The following is a 20799-nucleotide window of genomic DNA, read 5'->3' as shown; positions in this document are numbered from 1 at the left end:
CGGAAATTACGCTATTGGATTACGTGTCAAATTTTAGGGAACGATTAAATAGAGCAGGTGAATTGGCTAGAGAACATTTAAAAGTTGCCCAAAATGTGATGAAACGGGTAGCGGACAAGAAATCCAAAGTTCGTAGTTTTGCCAGTGGAGATAAAGTTTTAGTGTTGTTACCAGTGGCAGGTGAACCTTTAAAAGCTAGGTTTTGTGGACCTTATCAGATTGAAAGTAAATTAAGTGAGGTGAATTATATGGTAAAAACACCAGATAGAGGGCAGCACGGTGGCGCAGTGGGTTAGCCCTGTTGCCTCACGGCGCCGAGGTCCCGGGTTCGATCCCGGCTCTGGGTCAGTGTCCGTGTGGAGTTTGCACATTCTCCCCGTGTTTGTGTGGGTCTCACCCCCACAACCGAAAGATGTGCAGGGTGGGTGGATTGGCCACGCTAAATTGCCCCTTAATTGGAAAAAATGAATTGGGTACTCTAAATTTATTTTTAAAAACACCAGATAGAAGGAAGACTCACCGAGTGTGTCATGTGAATATGCTTAAAAGGTACTTTGAAAGGGAAGGAGAGAAAAAGGAGGAGGTTTTAATGATTCTAACTCAAAGTGACGAACCAAATCCAAATGACTGTGAATTTGACATACTTCAAATTAAATTGGAAAATGAGGATGTTCTTAAAAATTGGATTAAATTGTTGAGTTACCTTCCAGAGGAAAAACGAACTGACCTGAAAGAGTTATTGATATCACGTGGGCAAGTTTGTAGAGATAAATTGGGAAGTACTAAAATGGCTATACATGATGTAGATGTGGGAAATGCTGTTCCTGTCAAACAACATCCATATAGACTTAACTCTTGAAAATTGGTACAGGTTAACAGAGAGATTGAGAGTATGCTGAAGAATGGCATAATTGAAGTGGGTTGCAGCCAATGGAGCTCACCCATAGTGATGGTACCTAAACCAGACGGTACCCAACAGTTGTGTGTGGACTATAGAAAGGTGAATGCAGTTACAAGAACGGACTCTTATCCTATCCCACGTTTGGAGGATTGCATTGAGAAAGTGGGACAATCAGCTTTTATTTCCAAACTGGATTTATTCAAAGGTTACATTTGATTTTTGTACACCCTCGGGGGATGACCCAAGTGCTTTCTGACCAATGAAGGGCTTCCGATTTGTAGGCACTGTTGTAATGTGAGAGAAACGTTGGCCAGTTTGACGCCTTATTATCACCGAGTTGTGACAGACTCAGAAGGAGGCCATTCTGCCCATCGTCTCTGGACCTCGGTGTGTTGTAGTAATGGAAGGGATTGACGTGAGCTGCAGGATCCCTGTGGAAACTCCCCTTCCTTCAAACAGTGATCTCTTAAACCAGCGGGTCCCAACATTTTCCCTTACGCGAACCACAGATGATCAATAAAAGCTTCTGTCGACCACAGCGTACACAAGCCATTTTAAACATTACTTTTTGCAAAGCCGATGGTTGGCTGGAGTCAAACTTCTGTATCAATGGGTATTAAAAACACAGCTCTTTGTAATAGTTTACGATGCACACTCACGTTGTGGAATGTGTTACACAGGGATGTTGATCAAGGACATTACATTGTGAATAATAATGTCACATCGATTATGATATACAAGGTACCCATAATTGATTGTTTTTCCCACTGTCCACCTGCAATACTCTCAGGCCACAGGTAGGGAAACGCTGTTTTAAACCATGAGAGAGAAGGCGGGGGTCTGGGTTTAATCAGCACTCCCTCACTACCGAAGGGCTGTCAGGATGGGTTAGCTGTGTGAATCGATGTAGAAGGACTCACACATGGACCTTCTGATGGAGGTGACCACCGCGTGGTGGCTGAGAGGCGTAGAAAGGGCTAAGGAGCGCGATTCAGGGGATGCATTCACAGGGTACACTTTAACAGGGCATGTGGTAAAAGAGGCGCTCTCAAATGGCGCTGGTAAATCTCCCTGGGCCGGGAGTAATAGGTGTCGGAATGTAACTAGCCGCAGAAGAAAGCACGGAGGCCAAACTGCTACACAGGCTTCCCCTCATTGAAAATCACATCTCCATGGAGCCAATGTGGTTTGAATTAAGCCAGGGGCCCAGGCTGAGGTAGGGTATGGAATATTTGAAATATTCAAAAGGCCAGGCAGTAATGCAGCAGGTAGGCCGGTGGGGGGGGGATTAAACATGCCGATTGTTTCCAATAAAACTCCACTCCAAGCGGGAGAAAAATATCCTTTTGCTTTGCATTTTTTAATTTTTACAATTGAACTCGTGAGTGCTGGGAATTTTTTAGGAGTGAGCCATCACTCTGAGGGGGGGGGGGGGGGTGCTGGAAGGGAGGATAGGGCCCAGCGTGATACGGTGGGGGAGGGAGGCCGGCTCTGATTTTCATCAGCTTTTTAATAATTCAACAGGCCCAGCTGTTTAACGGAGCTATCACGCAATGTGTTACAGTGCAGTAACAGGCAGGGCCCAGGCTGTGATCCTGCAGATAAATGGACAGGGGAATGTTGGCCTTGATTTTCTGTTCGTGCCGGTGAACATAGAACATAGAAAATACAGCACAGAACAGGCCCTTCGGCCCACGATGTTGTGCCGAACCTTTGTCCAAGATTAATCATAGATTATCATTGAATTTACAGTGCAGAAGGAGGCCATTCGGCCCTTTGAGTCTGCACCGGCTCTTGGAAAGAGCACCATACCCAAACTCAACACCTACACCCAACACCAAGGGCAATTTGGACATTAAGGGCAATTTATCATTGGCCAATTCACCTAACCCACACATCTTTGGACTGTGGGAGGAAACCGGAGCACCCGGAGGAAACCCACGCAGACACGGGGAGGACGTGCAGACTCCGCACAGACAATGACCCAAGCCGGAATCGAACCTGGGACCATGGAGCTGTGAAGCAATTGTGCTATCCACAATGCTACCGTGCTGCCCTTAAGAACAAATAAATCTACACTATATCATTTTACCGTCATCCATGTACCTATCCAATAGCTGCTTGAAGGTCCCTAATGTTTCCGACTCAACTACTTCCACAGGCAGTGCATTCCATGCCCCCACTACTCTCTGGGTAAAGAACCTACCTCTGATATCCCTCCTATATCTTCCACCTTTCACCTTAAATTTATGTCCCCTTGTAATGGTGTGTTCCACCCGGGGAAAAAGTCTCTGACTGTCTACTCTATCTATTCCCCTGATCATCTTATAAACCTCTATCAAGTCGCCCCTCATCCTTCTCCGCTCTAATGAGAAAAGGCCTAGCACCCTCAACCTTTCCTCGTAAGACCTACTCTCCATTCCAGGCAACATCCTGGTAAATCTTCTTTGCACCTTTTCCAGAGCTTCCACATCCTTCCTAAAATGAGGCGACCAGAACTGTACACAGTACTCCAAATGTGGCCCTACCAAAGTTTTGTACAGCTGCATCATCACCTCACGGCTCTTAAATTCAATCCCTCTGTTAATGAACGCGAGCACACCATAGGCCTTCTTCACAGCTCTATCCACTTGAGTGGCAACTTTCAAAGATGTATGAACATAGACCCCAAGGTCTCTCTGCTCCTCCACAATGCCAAGAACTCTACCGTTAACCCTGTATTCCGCATTCAAATTTGTCCTTCCAAAATGGACAACCTCACACTTTTCAGGGTTAAACTCCATCTGCCACTTCTCAGCCCAGCTCTGCATCCTATCTATGTCTCTTTGCAGCCGACAACAGCCCTCCTTACTATCCACAACTCCACCAATCTTCGTATCGTCTGCGGACTGGAACCCAGGAACTCTTCATTCAGATGTGCCAGTGTGGCTGACGGAAGCAAGGCTGACACGTCATTCTCTCACATTTCACCGGCTTGGGATGTGAATCATTGGCATCTCTTTCTGAGGCCCCCGCACAGCACCTCAACCATTCTGGTGAGGACGGGGGCAGTTCTGACCAAAGTGAACACACGCTCCCTCCCTCGCTGCCCTAGCAGGGGTTGCACCCGGCGCGGATTGGGATAGGCTGGGTGAACAGCGGGAGAGGGCGAAATCAGATTCAGGTCGGGAGTGGTCCCTGGGCTGGAGGGGGAGGGGCTTTGTGGCTGTGAAGCCATCTTTAGATATTGTGAAGACCCATAACGGGGGCAACCACATGTGCTGCCTGTCCGTCCCACCAAACCCCCCCCAGGACAGAGCTCAGCTGTGGCTTCTATCCTGAAATTCTTCACTCCCTTTGACTGTGAGCAGCCTCCAGCTTCACAGCTGAAGGTAATTTGAAATGAGGAAGTAGCCTTGTTCACTGGGAGAGCACTTCACGCTCCTCAACTCTCAAGTGCCTCCTCAAAGGAACAGGTGGCGTGTTTCAGAGGATGATTAGCGCGCTGCACGTCCGGCAGACTTGGTGTCCGAACTCTCGGAGCGTCGCACCATTTAGGCAGCTGCCAGCAATCGAACAGGAAAGAGCTGGGCTTCAGCTCTGGGGATCCTCTCACGGCCAATGGGTGAGTGTGCAGCTGAGCAGAGGACAGCTGAGCACGGCCTCCCCATGTTCCCGGCAGAGGTCTGGGGTCTAGGGGCTCCTGGTCTGACCAGAGGGTGAGTGTGCAGGGTGAGGTTTGCCAGCACAACTACCTCACTGGTTGGCACCCTGAGAGAAGGCAGAACACCCAAGGGTGGGGAGGCCTGGGTGATTTGATGGTCCCGGGTTGGAAGCTCTAACTGATAGTTAGTCTGCCTCCTTCTCCCGTTCCTCCCAGATAAAACGATGTGTGCTGGAGCTGATCCTGTGGAGGCTGCCCTCACGTTGCTTGTGGCCAGAGGGACGAGACGGCAGCCACGCTAAGACAGGCCGGAGGCAGCACTGCACGGGCAGCGACTGCCCGCACCCTGAAAACCCGGCCGTCCTTTGGGCTGAGGAGGTGTCGGAAGAGGGGACCAGGGATGAGGCTTCATTGGTCATTCATTGAGCTGAAGGACACCATGTGACGCAGAGGACTGTATCTCAGGAGGGGGACAGGGCGGCACCTGTGTCACATCCTGGTGGAAGCGTGTGGAGGAGGAGGACCCCTCCTGCCAGTGACTGTGAAGCTTGCTGCAGCCCTGAACCTTTAGGCCACCTCGTCATTCCAGGGCTAGAGCGGGGATGTGTGTGGCACATCACAGTCATCCGCCCACGATCCAGGAGATTATGGCTCCGTGTGCCCAGGCAGCCAACCAGATCATCTTCCAGCTGCACCAGGCCCACCAGGCTGCAGAATTCACTGCCATCGCTGCCATGCCCCAGGCCCAGGGCAGGCCATCGATACTGTGCATTTCACACTGCGGGCAGGAGGGCATCAGGGAGGGCCCGATATCAACAGGAAGGGGTTCCGCTCCCTCAATTTATCGCCCATCCCTTCCGAAGGTGGTGGAGAGCTGCCTTCTTGAACCGCTGAAGTACATGTGGTGTAGGTACATCCACTGTGCTGTTAGGGAGGGAGTTCCAGGGTGTGGTGTAGGTACAGCCACTGTGCTGTTAGGGAGGGAGTTCCAGGATGTGGTGTAGGTACACCCACTGTGCTGTTAGGGAGGGAGTTCCAGGATGTGGTGTATGTACACCCACTGTGCTGTTAGGGAGGGAGTTCCAGGGTGTGGTGTAGGTACACCCACTGTGCTGTTAGGGAGGGAGTTCCAGGGTGTGGTGTAGGTACATCCACTGTGCTGTTAGGGAGGGAGTTCCAGGATGTGGTGTAGGTACACCCACTGTGCTGTTAGGGAGGGAGTTCCAGGATGTGGTGTAGGTACACCCACTGTGCTGTTAGGGAGGGAGTTCCAGGGAGTGGTGTAGGTACACCCACTGTGCTGTTAGGGAGGGAGTTCCAGGGTGTGGTGTAGGTACACCCACTGTGCTGTTAGGGAGGGAGTTCCAGGGTGTGGTGCAGGTACACCCACTGTGCTGTTAGGGAGGGAGTTCCAGGATGTGGTGTAGGTACACCCACTGTGCTGTTAGGGAGGGAGTTCCAGGGTATGGTGTCGGTACACCCACTGTGCTGTTAGGGAGGGAGTTCCAGGATGTGGTGTAGGTACACCCACTGTGCTGTTAGGGACAGAGTTCCAGGATGTGGTGTAGGTACACCCACTGTGCTGTTAGGGAGGGAGTTCCAGGATGTGGTGTAAGTACATCCACTGTGCTGTTAGGGAGGGAGTTCCAGGATGTGGTGTAGGTACATCCACTGTGCTGTTAGGGAAGGAATTCCAGGGTGTGGTGTAGGTACATCCACTGTGCTGTTAGGGAGGGAGTTCCAGGATGTGGTGTAGGTACACCCACTGTGCTGTTAGGGAGGGAGTTCCAGGATGTGGTGTAGGTACACCCACTGTGCTGTTAGGGAGGGAGTTCCAGGGAGTGGTGTAGGTACACCCACTGTGCTGTTAGGGAGGGAGTTCCAGGGTGTGGTGTAGGTACACCCACTGTGCTGTTAGGGAGGGAGTTCCAGGGTGTGGTGTAGGTACACCCACTGTGCTGTTAGGGAGGGAGTTCCAGGATGTGGTGTAGGTACACCCACTGTGCTGTTAGGGAGGGAGTTCCAGGGTATGGTGTAGGTACACCCACTGTGCTGTTAGGGAGGGAGTTCCAGGATGTGGTGTAGGTACACCCACTGTGCTGTTAGGGACAGAGTTCCAGGATGTGGTGTAGGTACACCCACTGTGCTGTTAGGGAGGGAGTTCCAGGATGTGGTGTAAGTACATCCACTGTGCTGTTAGGGAGGGAGTTCCAGGATGTGGTGTAGGTACATCCACTGTGCTGTTAGGGAAGGAGTTCCAGGGTGTGGTGTAGGTACATCCACTGTGCTGTTAGGGAGGGAGTTCCAGTGTGTGGTGGAGGTATACCCACTGTGCTGTTAGGGAGGGAGTTCCAGGATGTGGGGTAGGTATACCCACTGTGCTGTTAGGGAGGGAGTTCCAGGATGTGGTGTAGGTACAGCCACTGTGCTGTGAGGGAGGGAGCTCCAGGATGTGGTGTAGGTACAGCCGCTGTGCTGTTAGGGAGGGAGTTCCAGGATGTGGTGTAGGTACAGCCGCTGTGCTGTTAGGGAGGGAGTTCCAGGATGTGGTGTAGGTACACCCACTGTGCTGTTAGGGAGGGAGTTCCAGGGTGTGGTGTAGGTATACCCACTGTGCTGTTAGGGAGGGAGTTCCAGGATGTGGTGTAGGTACACCCACTGTGCTGTTAGGGAGGGAGTTCCAGGGTGTGGTGTAGGTACATCCACTGTGCTGTTAGGGAGGGAGTTCCAGGGTGTGGTGTAGGTACAGCCACTGTGCTGTGAGGGAGGGAGCTCCAGGATGTTGCCCCAGCGACAGTGAAGGAACGGCCGATATATTTCCCAGTCAGGGTGGTGAGTGACTTGGAGGGGAACCTCCAGGTGGTGGGGTTCCCAGGTATCTGCTGCTCTTGTCCTTCTAGATGGTGGCGGTCGTGGGTTTGGAAGGTGCTGCCTGAGGAGCCTTGGTGAGTTACTGCAGTGCATCTTGTAGATGGGACACACGGCTGCCGCTGTGCGTTGGTGGGGGAGGGAGTGAATGTTTGTGGAAGGGGAGCAATCAAGCGGGGCTGCTTTGTCCTGGATGGTGTCGAGCTTCTTGAGTGTTGTTGGAGCCGCGCTCATCCAGGCAAGTGGAGAGTATTCCATCACACTCCTGACTTGTGCCGTGTAGATGGTGGACAGGCTTTGGGGGGTCAGGAGGTGAGTTACTCGCTGTAGGATTCCCAGTCTCTGACCTGCTCTGGTAGCCACAGTATTAATGTGTCTGGGTCCAGTTCAGTTTCTGATCAATGGTAACCCCCAGGATGTTGATTGTCGTAAAAACCCATCTGGTTCACTAATGTCCTTTTAGGGAAGGAAATCTGCCGTCCTTACCTGGTCTGGCCTACCTGTGACTCCAGACCCACAGCAATGTGGTTAACTCTGAAATACCCTCTGAAATGGGGTCACTGGCATCACTGTACCGGGGTCACTGTACCGGGGTCACTGGTATCACTGTACCGGGGTCACTGTACCGGGGTCACTGTACCGGGGTCACTGTACCGGGGTCACTGGAGTCACTGTACCGGGGTCACTGTAACGGGGTCACTGGCGTCACTGTACCGGGGTCACTGGAGTCACTGTACCGGGGTCACTGTACCGGGGTCACTGGCGTCACTGTACCGGGGTCACTGGCGTCACTGTACCGGGGTCACTGCCGTCACTGTACCGGGGTCACTGGAGTCACTGTACCGGGGTCACTGCCGTCTCTGTACCAAGGTCACTGTACCGGTGTCACTGTACCGGGGTCACTGGCGTCACTGTACCGGGGTCACTGTACCGGTGTCACTGGCGTCACTGTTCCGGGGTCACTGGCGTCACTGTACCAGAGTCACTGGAGTCACTGCATGGGGTCACTGGCGTCACTGTACCAGGGTCACTGGCATCACTGTACCGGGGTCACTGTACCGGTGTCACTGGCGTCACTGTTCCGGGGTCACTGGCGTCACTGTACCAGAGTCACTGCATGGGGTCACTGGCGTCACTGTACCAGGGTCACTGGCATCGCTGTACCGTGGTTACTGTACCGGGGTCACTGGAGTCACTGTACCAGGGTCACTGGCATCACTGTACCGGGGTCACTGTACCGGGGTCACTGGAGTCACTGTACCGGGGTCACTGGCATCACTGTACCAGGGTCACTGTACCGGGGTCACTGGAGTCACTGTACCGGGGTGACTGGCGTCACTGTACCGGGGTCACTGGCGTCACTGTTCCGGGGTCACTGGAGTCACTGCACCGGGGTCACTGGCGTCACTGTACCGGGGTCACTGTACCGGGGTCACTGGAGTCACTGTACCGGGGTCACTGGAGTCACTGTACCGGGGTCACTGTACCGGGGTCACTGGAGTCACTGTACCGGGGTCACTGGCGTCACTGTACCGGGGTCACTGTACCGGGGTCACTGTACCGGGGTCACTGTACCGGGGTCACTGTACTGGAGTCACTGTACCGGGGTCACTGGCGTCACTGTACCGGGGTCACTGGAGTCACTGTACCGGGGTCACTGTACCGGGGTCACTGGCGTCACTGTACCGGGGTCACTGGCGTCACTGTACCGGGGTCACTGTACCGGGGTCACTGGAGTCACTGTACCGGGGTCACTGGAGTCACTGTACCGGGGTCACTGGAGTCACTGTACCGGGGTCACTGGCGTCACTGTACCGGGGTCACTGTACCGGGGTCACTGTACCGGGGTCACTGGCGTCACTGTACCAGGGTCACTGTACCGGGGTCACTGGAGTCACTGTACCGGGGTCACTGTACCGGGGTCACTGGAGTCACTGTACCGGGGTCACTGGAGTCACTGTACCGGGGTCACTGGCGTCACTGTACCGGGGTCACTGTCCCGGGGTCACTGTACCGGGGTCACTGTACCGGGGTCGCTGGAGTCACTGTACCGGGGTCACTGACGTCATGTACCGCGGGTCACTGGAGTCACTGTACCGGGGTCACTGTACCGGGGTCACTGTACCGGGGTCACTGTACCGGGGTCACTGGCATCACTGTACCGGGGTCACTGTACTGGGGTCACTGTACCGGGGTCACTGTACTGGGGTCACTGTACCGGGGTCACTGGCATCACTGTACCGGGGTCACTGTACCGGGGTCACTGGCATCACTGTACCGGGGTCACTGTACCGGGGTCACTGGAGTCACTGTACCGGGGTCACTGGCATCACTGTACCGGGGTCACTGTACCGAGGTCACTGGAGTCACTGTACCGGGGTCACTGGATTCACTGTACCGGGGTCACTGTACCGGGGTCACTGGAGTCACTGTACCGGGGTCACTGTACCGGGGTCACTGGAGTCACTGTACCGGGGTCACTGGATTCACTGTACCGGGGTCACTGTACCGGGGTCACTGGAGTCACTGTACCGGGGTCACTGTACCGGGGTCACTGTACCGGGGTCACTGGAGTCACTGTACCGGGGTCACTGTACCGGGGTCACTGGAGTCACTGTACCGGGGTCACTGGAGTCACTGTACCGGGGTCACTGTACCGGGGTCACTGTACCGGGGTCACTGGAGTCACTGTACCGGGGTCACTGTACCGGGGTCACTGGAGTCACTGTACCGGGGTCACTGTACCGGGGTCACTGTACCGGGGTCACTGTACCGGGGTCACTGTACCGGGGTCACTGGAGTCACTGTACCGGGGTCACTGTACCGGGGTCACTGTACCGGGGTCACTGTACCGGGGTCACTCTACCGGGGTCACTGTACCGGGGTCACTGGAGTCACTGTACCGGGGTCACTGGGGTCACTGTACCGGGGTCACTGTACCGGGGTCACTGTACCGGGGTCACTGTACCGGGGTCACTGGAGTCACTGTACCGGGGTCACTGTACCGGGGTCACTGTACCGGGGTCACTGGAGTCACTGTACCGGGGTCACTGGAGTCACTGTACCGGGGTCACTGTACCGGGGTCACTGGAGTCACTGTACCGGGGTCACTGGAGTCACTGTACCGGGGTCACTGTACCGGGGTCACTGTACTGGGGTCACTGTACCGGGGTCACTGGAGTCACTGTACCGGGGTCAGGAAGGGGGATTCTGAAGAACTGGACATCGCCATGGTTTCCTTGGTGGCCGGCCTTCGGTTTACTCCAGTGCTTCCTCCTCCCTGTCGGTGCCCGTGGGCCCTGGGGGACTCCATCCGATGGAGGGGCAGCTGGAGTGAGCTCCAGGGGCCTCTGACTCATCTGGCTCTGGCTGTCCTGGCTGCTCCCCATTGTCTGTACCATGGTGTCGCTGTCCTCAGTGATGGTCCTCAGGCCATGCTCTGGGATGCCTCAGCAATGTCCACCTGCGCCTGGGACACGACCCTCAGAGACTGAACCATGCCTTGGACACCACCACTCAGGATGCTGACGTGCTCCAGGCTTCCCACTGCAGTCATCCCCCTGGCAGGTTGGCCTCGGTGCCAGGCATTGTCAGCATCACCTTGTGCGCCTGAAGCCTTTGGGACTCCTCCAATCGGCCTGGCCGTCACTGGAATGTCATGGATACCCCCTCCTGGAAGTGGGGGGGGGAGCTCAGTGAAGGCCGTTGGTCTTTATCTGACATTGGATGACGTCCTTGTCACACTGCCCTCACCGACAGCCTCCCCCCGCTGCGGGTCCTCCGACCTCCCCGCCTCTCTTACCTACAGCGTCGATGTGAGGTTGACCTCCCCAATGCGAGGCACGGGTGAGCTGCCATCTTTGTGTGTTGACTGGGATTGAGTGGGGCGGGAGCGTTTAAAAGCAACTCCCCCTCGTTAGGCCGAGCAGCTGAGGCACGAATCGGGCGAATCAGACAACGAGGGAGCCAGTAATGTCGAGAATCTTGTGGGGGCTCATTTTTGGCAGTAAGTGCCGTTGAACGCAGGCGACGATCTCCCCAACGTGGCCGTTGGGAAACACCCAAAACCGGACGACATTTTCCCTTTCAATCTTCCCCCTGGTCGTCCAATGGGTGCCGGGAAAACATGGAATTTACAGTGCAGAAGGAGGCCATTCGGCCCATCGAATCTGCACCGACCCATCGAAAATGGGACAATTTATTGGCAGTAATAATCGGTCTGGTGTTGACTCACAGCACCCGTTGCCAACCCTCCATTGTGGTGTTGTGCACCAATGTAAATGTATGTAGGCTAGCTAGACACTAGAGGGAGCACCAGAAACATCTCACACACACACTCAACCAATAGATCAAGTAGATAGGACGTGACCAATGGACATTCACGATACACACGGAGGTGACACGACCACAGGGGGGCATTACACCAACCCATATATAAAGGACACCACACACATGATCTGCCTCTTTCCAGTGGAGACAGTCAGTGAGGACAGAGACAGGGTTGATTCAATATTACACCCACCACGTGGATTGCAGCAACTGGTTAGTCAGTCTGGGTAGCTATAGTAGGATTAGCAGTAGTGGCGAACCGAGTAATAGAAGTGTAAATAGTTTAATAAACGTGTTGAAGTTATCTCCACGTCTGAACCTTCCTTTGTCAAGTGCCCCACAAGGAAGCCGCTTATGTTGCACCTACAACGTAACAAATCACCCATGACAGCCTTGGACTCAGAGACCAATTTCCAGGGCCGGTCTGTGAACAACATCCAAGACATCATCTTGCTTCCCCAAACTGAACTGTTTGAAAAGTTCCTTTCAACATATCTGCTGAACAGTAATCACAGTCTGAGTATCGCTGGAAACAAGAACATTTTGTCAAAGCTTTTTGTCTCGCACTCATTGGGCCAATCACAGGGGTAAAAGTTGTTGTTGTCCCTGACGCTGGTATTCATGCGAATTGACCTGATGAGTGCTGGATACAAAGCTTCGAGAAGATGTATTTTCTCAGCAATACACAAGTTCCGTGATAAAAATATTGCCCTTTCAGTCAGCACCATGATGCCAAACCCACTCTGCTGCCGACCCCGTATTATTACTACACACTTATCATTTGGTGGTCTCACTGGAGCTCCTTGCCTGTTGAGGGACCGATTGGATGTGGAAGCCTGCAGTCTCTGCCCTGCCGAGGAATGCCCAGTGGGTGGAGAGCTCCCTCTGCTGGCCGATGCTCCCTGTGCCCAAAACACACGCACACCATGTCTGAACCTCCACTCACACAAAGAGCAGCTCTGTCCAGACTGTCGGTGTCAGCAGCAGACGGCCATTCAACTCTGGAGGGCATCATAACCCTGTCCAAGCGCGGGTCCTCGCCAGCATCCGCAGGTCCGTCGGGGCGAGGGAATGGGGTAGCAGCTTCACAGAGCCCCAATTCGGAGCCCATCTGGAGAAACTGCATTCAGTTTCGGGCCCCACTCCTCAGAAAGGACATTCTGACCTTGGAGAGGGTATGGGGTAGATTTAGCAGAATACTGTTGGGGGGGGAGGTGGCAGAGGGGGGATTTGGGGGCAGGGTGGCAGAGGGGGGGTTTGGGGGCAGAGGGGGGGTTTGGGGGCATAGGGGGGTTTGGGGGCAGGGTGGCAGAGGGGTGGTTGGGGGCAGGGTGGCAGAGGGGGGATTGGGGGCAGGGTGGCAGAGGGGGGTTTGGGGGCACGGTGGCAGAGGGGAGGTTTGGGGGGTGGGTGGCAGAGGGGGGGTTTGGGGGCAGGGTGGCAGAGGTGGGGTTTGGGGGGTGGGTGGCAGAGGGGGTGTTTGGGGGCAGGGTGGCAGAGGTGGGGTTTGGGGGCAGGGTGGCAGAGGGGGGGTTTGGGGGCAGCGTGGCAGAGGGGGGGTTTGGGGGTAGGGTGACAGAGGGGGTGTTTGGGGGCAGGGTGGCAGAGGGGGGGTTTGGGGGTAGGGTGGCAGAGGGGGGGTTTCGGGGCAGGGTGGCAGAGGGGAGGTTTGGGGGGTGGGTGGCAGAGGGGGGGTTTGGGGGCAGGGTGGCAGAGGTGGGGTTTGGGGGGTGGGTGGCAGAGGGGGTGTTTGGGGGCAGGGTGGCAGAGGTGGGGTTTGGGGGCAGGGTGGCAGAGGGGGGGTTTGGGGGCAGCGTGGCAGAGGGGGGGTTTGGGGGTAGGGTGACAGAGGGGGGGTTTGGGGGCAGGGTGGCAGAGGGGGGGTTTGGGGGCAGGGTGGCGGAGGGGGGGTTTGGGGGCAGGGTGGCGGAGGGGGGGTTTGGGGGCAGGGTGGCGGAGGGGGGGTTTGGGGGCAGGGTGGCAGAAGGGGGGTTTGGGGGCAGGGTGGCAGAGGGGGGGTTTGGGGGCAGGGTGGCGGAGGGGGGGTTTGGGGGCAGGGTGGCGGAGGGGGGGTTTGGGGGCAGGGTGGCGGAGGGGGGGTTTGGGGGCGGGGTGGCGGAGGGGGGTTTGGGGGCGGGGCGGGGGTGGGGGGGTTTGGGGGCAGGGTGGCGGAGGGGGGGTTTGGGGGCAGGGTGGCGGAGGGGGGGTTTGGGGGCAGGGTGGCGGGGGGGTTTGATGGCAGGGTGGCGGAGGGGGGGTTTGGGGGCAGGGTGGCGGAGGAGGGGTTTGGGGGCAGGGTGGCAGAGGGGAGGTTTGGGGGCAGGTGGCTGAGGGGGGGTTTGGGGGCAGGGTGGCAGAGGGGAGGTTTGGGGGCAGGTGGCGGAGGAGGGGTTTGGGGGCAGGGTGGCGGAGGAGGGGTTTAGGGGCAGGGTGGCAGAGGGGAGGTTTGGGGGCAGGTGGCGGAGGGGGGTTTGGGGGCAGGGTGGCGGAGGGGGGGTTTGGGGGCAGGTGGCGGAGGGGGGGTTTGGGGGCAGGGTGGCGGAGGTGGGGGGGTTTGGGGGCAGGGTGGCGGAGGGGGGGTTTGGGGGCAGGGTGGCGGAGGTGGGGGGGTTTGGGGGCAGGGTGGCAGAGGGGGGGTTTGGGGGCAGGGTGGCGGAGGTGGGGTTTGGGGGCAGGGTGGCGGAGGGGGGGTTTGGGGGCAGGGTGGCGGAGGGGGGGTTTGGGGGCAGGGTGGTGGTGGGGTTTGGGGGCAGGGTGGCAGAGGGGGGGTTTGGGGGCAGGGTGGCGGAGGGGGGGTTTGGGGGTAGGGTGGCAGAGGGGAGGTTTGGGGGCAGGTGGCGGAGGGGGTGTTTGGGGGCAGGGTGGCAGAGGTGGGGTTTGGGGGCAGGGTGGCGGAGGGGGTGTTTGGGGGCAGGGTGGCGGGGGGTTTGGGGGCAGGGTGGCGGAGGAGGGGTTTGGGGGCAGGGTGGCGGAGGAGGGGTTTGGGGGCAGTGTGGCAGAGGGGGGGTTTGGGGGTAGGGTGGCAGAGGTGGGGTTTGGGGGGTGGGTGGCAGAGGGGGTGTTTGGGGGCAGGGTGGCAGAGGTGGGGTTTGGGGGCAGGGTGGCAGAGGGGGGGTTTGGGGGCAGCGTGGCAGAGGGGGGGTTTGGGGGTAGGGTGACAGAGGGGGGTTTGGGGGTAGGGTGACAGAGGGGGTGTTTGGGGGCAGGGTGGCAGAGGGGGGGTTTGGGGGTAGGGTGGCAGAGGGGGGGTTTGGGGGCAGGGTGGCAGAGGGGGGGTTTGGGGGTAGGGTGGCAGAGGGGGGGTTTGGGGGCAGGGTGGCAGAGGGGAGGTTTGGGGGGTGGGTGGCAGAGGGGGGTTTGGGGGCAGGGTGGCAGAGGTGGGGTTTGGGGGGTGGGTGGCAGAGGGGGTGTTTGGGGGCAGGGTGGCAGAGGTGGGGTTTGGGGGCAGGGTGGCAGAGGGGGGGTTTGGGGGCAGCGTGGCAGAGGGGGGGTTTGGGGGTAGGGTGACAGAGGGGGGGTTTGGGGGCAGGGTGGCAGAGGGGGGGTTTGGGGGCAGGGTGGCGGAGGGGGGGTTTGGGGGCAGGGTGGCGGAGGGGGGGTTTGGGGGCAGGGTGGCGGAGGGGGGGTTTGGGGGCAGGGTGGCAGAAGGGGGGTTTGGGGGCAGGGTGGCAGAGGGGGGGTTTGGGGGCAGGGTGGCGGAGGGGGGGTTTGGGGGCAGGGTGGCGGAGGGGGGGTTTGGGGGCAGGGTGGCGGAGGGGGGGTTTGGGGGCAGGGTGGCGGAGGGGGGGTTTGGGAGCGGGGTGGCGGAGGGGGGTTTGGGGGCGGGGCGGGGGTGGGGGGGTTTGGGGGCAGGGTGGCGGAGGGGGGGTTTGGGGGCAGGGTGGCGGAGGGTAGTTTGGGGGCAGGGTGGCGGGGGGGTTTGATGGCAGGGTGGCGGAGGGGGGGTTTGGGGGCAGGGTGGCGGAGGAGGGGTTTGGGGGCAGGGTGGCAGAGGGGAGGTTTGGGGGCAGGTGGCTGAGGGGGGGTTTGGGGGCAGGGTGGCAGAAGGGGGGTTTGGGGGCAGGGTGGCAGAGGGGGGGTTTGGGGGCAGGGTGGCGGAGGGGGGGTTTGGGGGCAGGGTGGCGGAGGGGGGGTTTGGGGGCAGGGTGGCGGAGGGGGGGTTTGGGGGCAGGGTGGCGGAGGGGGGGTTTGGGAGCGGGGTGGCGGAGGGGGGTTTGGGGGCGGGGCGGGGGTGGGGGGGTTTGGGGGCAGGGTGGCGGAGGGGGGGTTTGGGGGCAGGGTGGCGGAGGGTAGTTTGGGGGCAGGGTGGCGGGGGGGTTTGATGGCAGGGTGGCGGAGGGGGGGTTTGGGGGCAGGGTGGCGGAGGAGGGGTTTGGGGGCAGGGTGGCAGAGGGGAGGTTTGGGGGCAGGTGGCTGAGGGGGGGTTTGGGGGCAGGGTGGCAGAGGGGAGGTTTGGGGGCAGGTGGCGGAGGAGGGGTTTGGGGGCAGGGTGGCGGAGGAGGGGTTTAGGGGCAGGGTGGCAGAGGGGAGGTTTGGGGGCAGGTGGCGGAGGGGGGTTTGGGGGCAGGGTGGCGGAGGGGGGGTTTGGGGGCAGGTGGCGGAGGGGGGGTTTGGGGGCAGGGTGGCGGAGGTGGGGGGGTTTGGGGGCAGGGTGGCGGAGGGGGGGTTTGGGGGCAGGGTGGCGGAGGTGGGGGGGTTTGGGGGCAGGGTGGCAGAGGGGGGGTTTGGGGGCAGGGTGGCGGAGGTGGGGTTTGGGGGCAGGGTGGCGGAGGGGGTGTTTGGGGGCAGGGTGGCGGAGGGGGGGTTTGGGGGCAGGGTGGCGGTGGGGTTTGGGGGCAGGGTGGCAGAGGGGGGGTTTGGGGGCAGGGTGGCGGAGGGGGGGTTTGGGGGTAGGGTGGCAGAGGGGAGGTTTGGGGGCAGGTGGCGGAGGGGGTGTTTGGGGGCAGGGTGGCAGAGGTGGGGTTTGGGGGCAGGGTGGCGGAGGGGGTGTTTGGGGGCAGGGTGGCGGAGGGGGGGTTTGGGGGCAGGGTGGCGGAGGAGGGGTTTGGGGGCAGGGTGGCGGAGGAGGGGTTTGGGGGCAGGGTGGCAGAGGGGGGGTTTGGGGGTAGGGTGGCGGAGGGGGGGTTTGGGGGCAGGGTGGCGGAGGGGGGGTTTGGGGGCAGGGTGGCGGAGGGGGGGTTTGGGGGCAGGGTGGCGGAGGGGGGGTTTGGGGGCAGGGTGGCGGAGGGGGGGTTTGGGGGCAGGGTGGCAGAGGGGGGGTTTGGGGGTAGGGTGGCGGAGGGGGGGTTTGGGGGCAGGGTGGCGGAGGGGGGGTTTGGGGGCAGGGTGGCGGAGGGGGGGTTTGGGGGCAGGGTGGCGGAGGGGGGGTTTGGGGGCAGGTTGGCGGAGGGGGGGTTTGGTGGCGGGGCGGGGGTGGGGGGCTTTGGGGGCAGGGTGGCGGAGGGGGGGTTTGGGGGCGGGGTGGCAGATGGGAGTTTGGGGGCAGGGTGACGGGGGGGTTTGGGGGCAGGGGTGCCGAGGAGAGGTTTGGGGGCAGGGTGGCAGAGGGGGGTTTTGGGGGCGGGGGTGGGGGGGTTTGGGAGCGGGGCGGGGGTGGGGGGGTTTGGGGGCAGGGTGGCGGAGGAGGGGTTTGGGGGTAGGGTGGCGGAGGGGGGGTTTGGGGGCAGGGTGGCGGAGGGGGGGTTTGGGGGCAGGGTGGCGGAGGGGGGGTTTGGGGGCAGGGTGGCGGAGGGGGGGTTTGGTGGCGGGGCGGGGGTGGGGGGCTTTGGGGGCAGGGTGGCGGAGGGGGGGTTTGGGGGCGGGGTGGCAGATGGGAGTTTGGGGGCAGGGTGACGGGGGGGTTTGGGGGCAGGGGTGCCGAGGAGAGGTTTGGGGGCAGGGTGGCAGAGGGGGGTTTTGGGGGCGGGGGTGGGGGGGTTTGGGAGCGGGGCGGGGGTGGGGGGGTTTGGGGGCAGGGTGGCGGAGGAGGGGTTTGGGGGCAGGGTGGCGGAGGGGGGGTTTGGGGGTGGGGCGGGGTGGGGGGGTTTGGGGGCAGGGTGGTGGGGGGGTTTGGGGGCAGGGTGGCGGAGGAGGGGTTTGGGGGCAGGGTGGCGGAGGGGGGGTTTGGGGGTGGGGCGGGGGTGGGGGGGTTTGGGGGCAGGGTGGCGGGGGGGTTTGGGGGCAGGGTGGCGGAGGACGGGTTTGGGGGCAGGGTGGGGGAGGGGGGGTTTGGGGGCGGGGTGGGGGTTTGGGGGCAGGGTGGGGGAGGGGGGGTTTGGGGGCGGGGTGGGGGTTTGGGGGCAGGGTGGCGGAGGGGGGGTTTGAGGGTGGGCAGCGTCCAGCGACACCCACTCAGTCTCGATCGAACGTGTTGTGAACATTGGAGTTGTTGTTTCCTCACCAGGTGGCCTCGGACCTTGGCTGGAATCGTGGCTTACCAACCCTGTCTGCAGTATCCTTACCCCTCCAGCTCACTCAGCGCAGCGTCGGCGGAGAAGAAAACGTTCCGCAAGTGTGACCGCTCGGGAAAGTGGGAAGACGCCGATTATTCAGAGTGTCTCTACACCAACGACTACACCAGGGTTCTGTACACCTTCATACTGGTGAGTCCGTCAAGACCTGAGTCCACACACAACCTTTCACTGGAGTTAGAAATTCCTCCTCCACCATGACACGTATTGTTGGTGATGTTGGTTGGAATTTACTCTGCATCAATGTGACATCCCTGACATTCCTCCAGTTACTGCTACTGAGAACATGAATACAACAGGCAGAATCCATCAACACTTCCAACACAGGGCACTACAATGCTGTGACTCTGGGACTGGTCAATGCTGTGTAGAGGGAGCTTTACTCTGTATCTAACCCCGTGCTCTACCTGTCCTGGGAGTGTTTGATGGGGACAGTGTAGAGGGAGCTTTACTCTGCATCTAACCCCGTGCTGTACCTGTCCTGGGAGTGTTTGATGGGGACAGTGTAGAGGGAGCTTTACTCTGTATCTAACCCCGTGCTCTACCTGTCCTGGGAGTGTTTGATGGGGACAGTGTAGAGGGAGCTTTACTCTGTATCTAACCCCGTGCTGTACCTGTCCTGGGAGTGTTTGATGGGGACAGTGTAGAGGGAGCTTTACTCTGTATCTAGCCCCGTGCTGTACCTGTGCTGGGAGTGTTTGATGGGGACAGTGTAGAGGGAGCTTTACTCTGTATCCAGCCCTGTGCTGTACCTGTCCTGGGAGTGTTTGATGGGGGCAGTGTAGAGGGAGCTTTACTCTGTATCTAACCCCGTGCTGTACCTGTCCTGGGAGTGTTTGGTGGGGACAGTGTAGAGGGAGCTTTACTCTGTATCGAGCCCCGTGCTGTACCTGTCCTGGGAGTGTTTGATGGGGGCAGTGTAGAGGGAGCTTTACTCTGTATCTAACCCCGTGCTGTACCTGTCCTGGGAGTGTTTGATGGGGGCAGTGTAGAGGGAGCTTTACTCTGTATCTAACCCCGTGCTGTACCTGTCCTGGGAGTGTTTGATGGGGACAGTGTAGGGGGAGCTTTACTCTGTATCTAACCCCGTGCTGTACCTGTCCTGGGAGTGTTTGATGGGGACAGTGTAGAGGGAGCTTTACTCTGTATCTAACCCCGTGCTGTACCTGTCCTGGGAGTGTTTGATGGAGACAGTATAGAGGGAGCTTTACTCTGTATCGAGCCCCGTGCTGTACCTGTGCTGGGAGTGTTTGATGGGGACAGTGTAGAGGGAGCTTTACTCTGTATCTAACCCCGTGCTGTACCTGTCCTGGGAGTGTTTGATGGGGGCAGTGTAGAGGGAGCTTTACTCTGTATCTAACCCCGTGCTGTACCTGTCCTGGGAGTGTTTGATGGGGACAGTGTAGGGGGAGCTTTACTCTGTATCTAACCCCGTGCTGTACCTGTCCTGGGAGTGTTTGATGGGGACAGTGTAGAGGGAGCTTTACTCTGTATCTAGCCCCGTGCTATACCTGTCCTGGGAGTGTTTGATGGGGACAGTGTAGAGGGAGCTTTACTCTGTATCTAACCCCGTGCTATACCTGTCCTGGGAGTGTTTGATGGAGACAGTATAGAGGGAGCTTTACTCTGTATCTAACCCCGCGCTGTACCTGTGCTGGGAGTGTTTGATGGGGACAGTGTAGAGGGAGCTTTACTCTGTATCTAACCCCGTGCTGTACCTGTGCTGGGAGTGTTTGATGGGGACAGTGTAGAGGGAGCTTTACTCTGTATCTAACCCCGTGCTGTACCTGTCCTGGGAGTGTTTGATGGGGACAGTGTAGAGGGAGCTTTACTCTGTATCTAACCCCGTGCTGTACCTGTCCTGGGAGTGTTTGATGGAGACAGTGGAGATCAAAGGGATCATTTGTGTGTCTGACGAAATGGAGTTTATTGTGTGGACATGTTGATAATCACGGTAATGATTTTGTATTGATTTTTGTGGGAATTCTCTTTACTCTGATTAGTGCTCTCTCTCCCTCTCTCTCCTGGGTCTGTAGATGCCCATTAACAACACTAATGCCCTCACCCTGGCTCGACAACTGCTTGACTACACGGTCGAGGCGGCTCATTTCCTGGATATGGTGGATGTAATTTACGTTGCGCAGATGATTGAGAAGTTTATCAGCTTCTCGGATGAGATCCATGAGGTAATGTATTTCAAACATCTGCGTCTTGTTTTTGTTCACCATTGTTCTCTTTCCGGAAAGCTGACAGCTTGTTTCCAGCATTTGTGACCAGAACACAAATACAGAAAAGAACGTTTCAGTTGTCGCGCAGCCTCTGATTCGGGAAATCACGCTTTGCAGGAACCACATTGCGAAGATTGGGCTGGGAACTGGGAGATTGTGGTCAAACTGGACATGAGCGACACGGCACCTGGCATTCTGGGTCCCGAACTGCTCACCGAGACACAGGGGTACGGTCCTAGTGCCGGGGTCGGGCTGAGTTAGTATCAAAGGCCTCTGTTAATGGGATGGAGAAGGTTCCTCTTCACAGAGAGAGTGAACAAAACTGGAATAGACCAACGCACAGAGAGAGAAGTGAAGAGAATGGAATCTGAGGAGCAATTG

The 20799-nt window shown here is 58.6% G+C and overlaps 1 protein-coding gene across 1 annotated transcript in view; it reads left to right on the top strand.

Annotated features, from left to right (window-relative positions):
- LOC140396817 (adhesion G protein-coupled receptor A2-like) overlaps positions 1–20799 on the top strand; it is a 300618-nt gene that overhangs the window by 255994 nt on the left and 23825 nt on the right. Inside the window, 2 exon segments of the mRNA XM_072485571.1 lie at positions 18124–18322; positions 20227–20376. Of these exon segments, the coding sequence (XP_072341672.1) occupies positions 18124–18322; positions 20227–20376 (349 nt within the window).

The sequence above is a fragment of the Scyliorhinus torazame genome, chromosome 20, assembly GCF_047496885.1.
Source record: "Scyliorhinus torazame isolate Kashiwa2021f chromosome 20, sScyTor2.1, whole genome shotgun sequence".
Taxonomy (NCBI): Eukaryota; Metazoa; Chordata; class Chondrichthyes; order Carcharhiniformes; family Scyliorhinidae; genus Scyliorhinus; species Scyliorhinus torazame.
The sequence above is the reverse complement of the archived record's forward strand: the minus strand, read 5'-3'. Positions and strand labels throughout refer to the sequence as shown.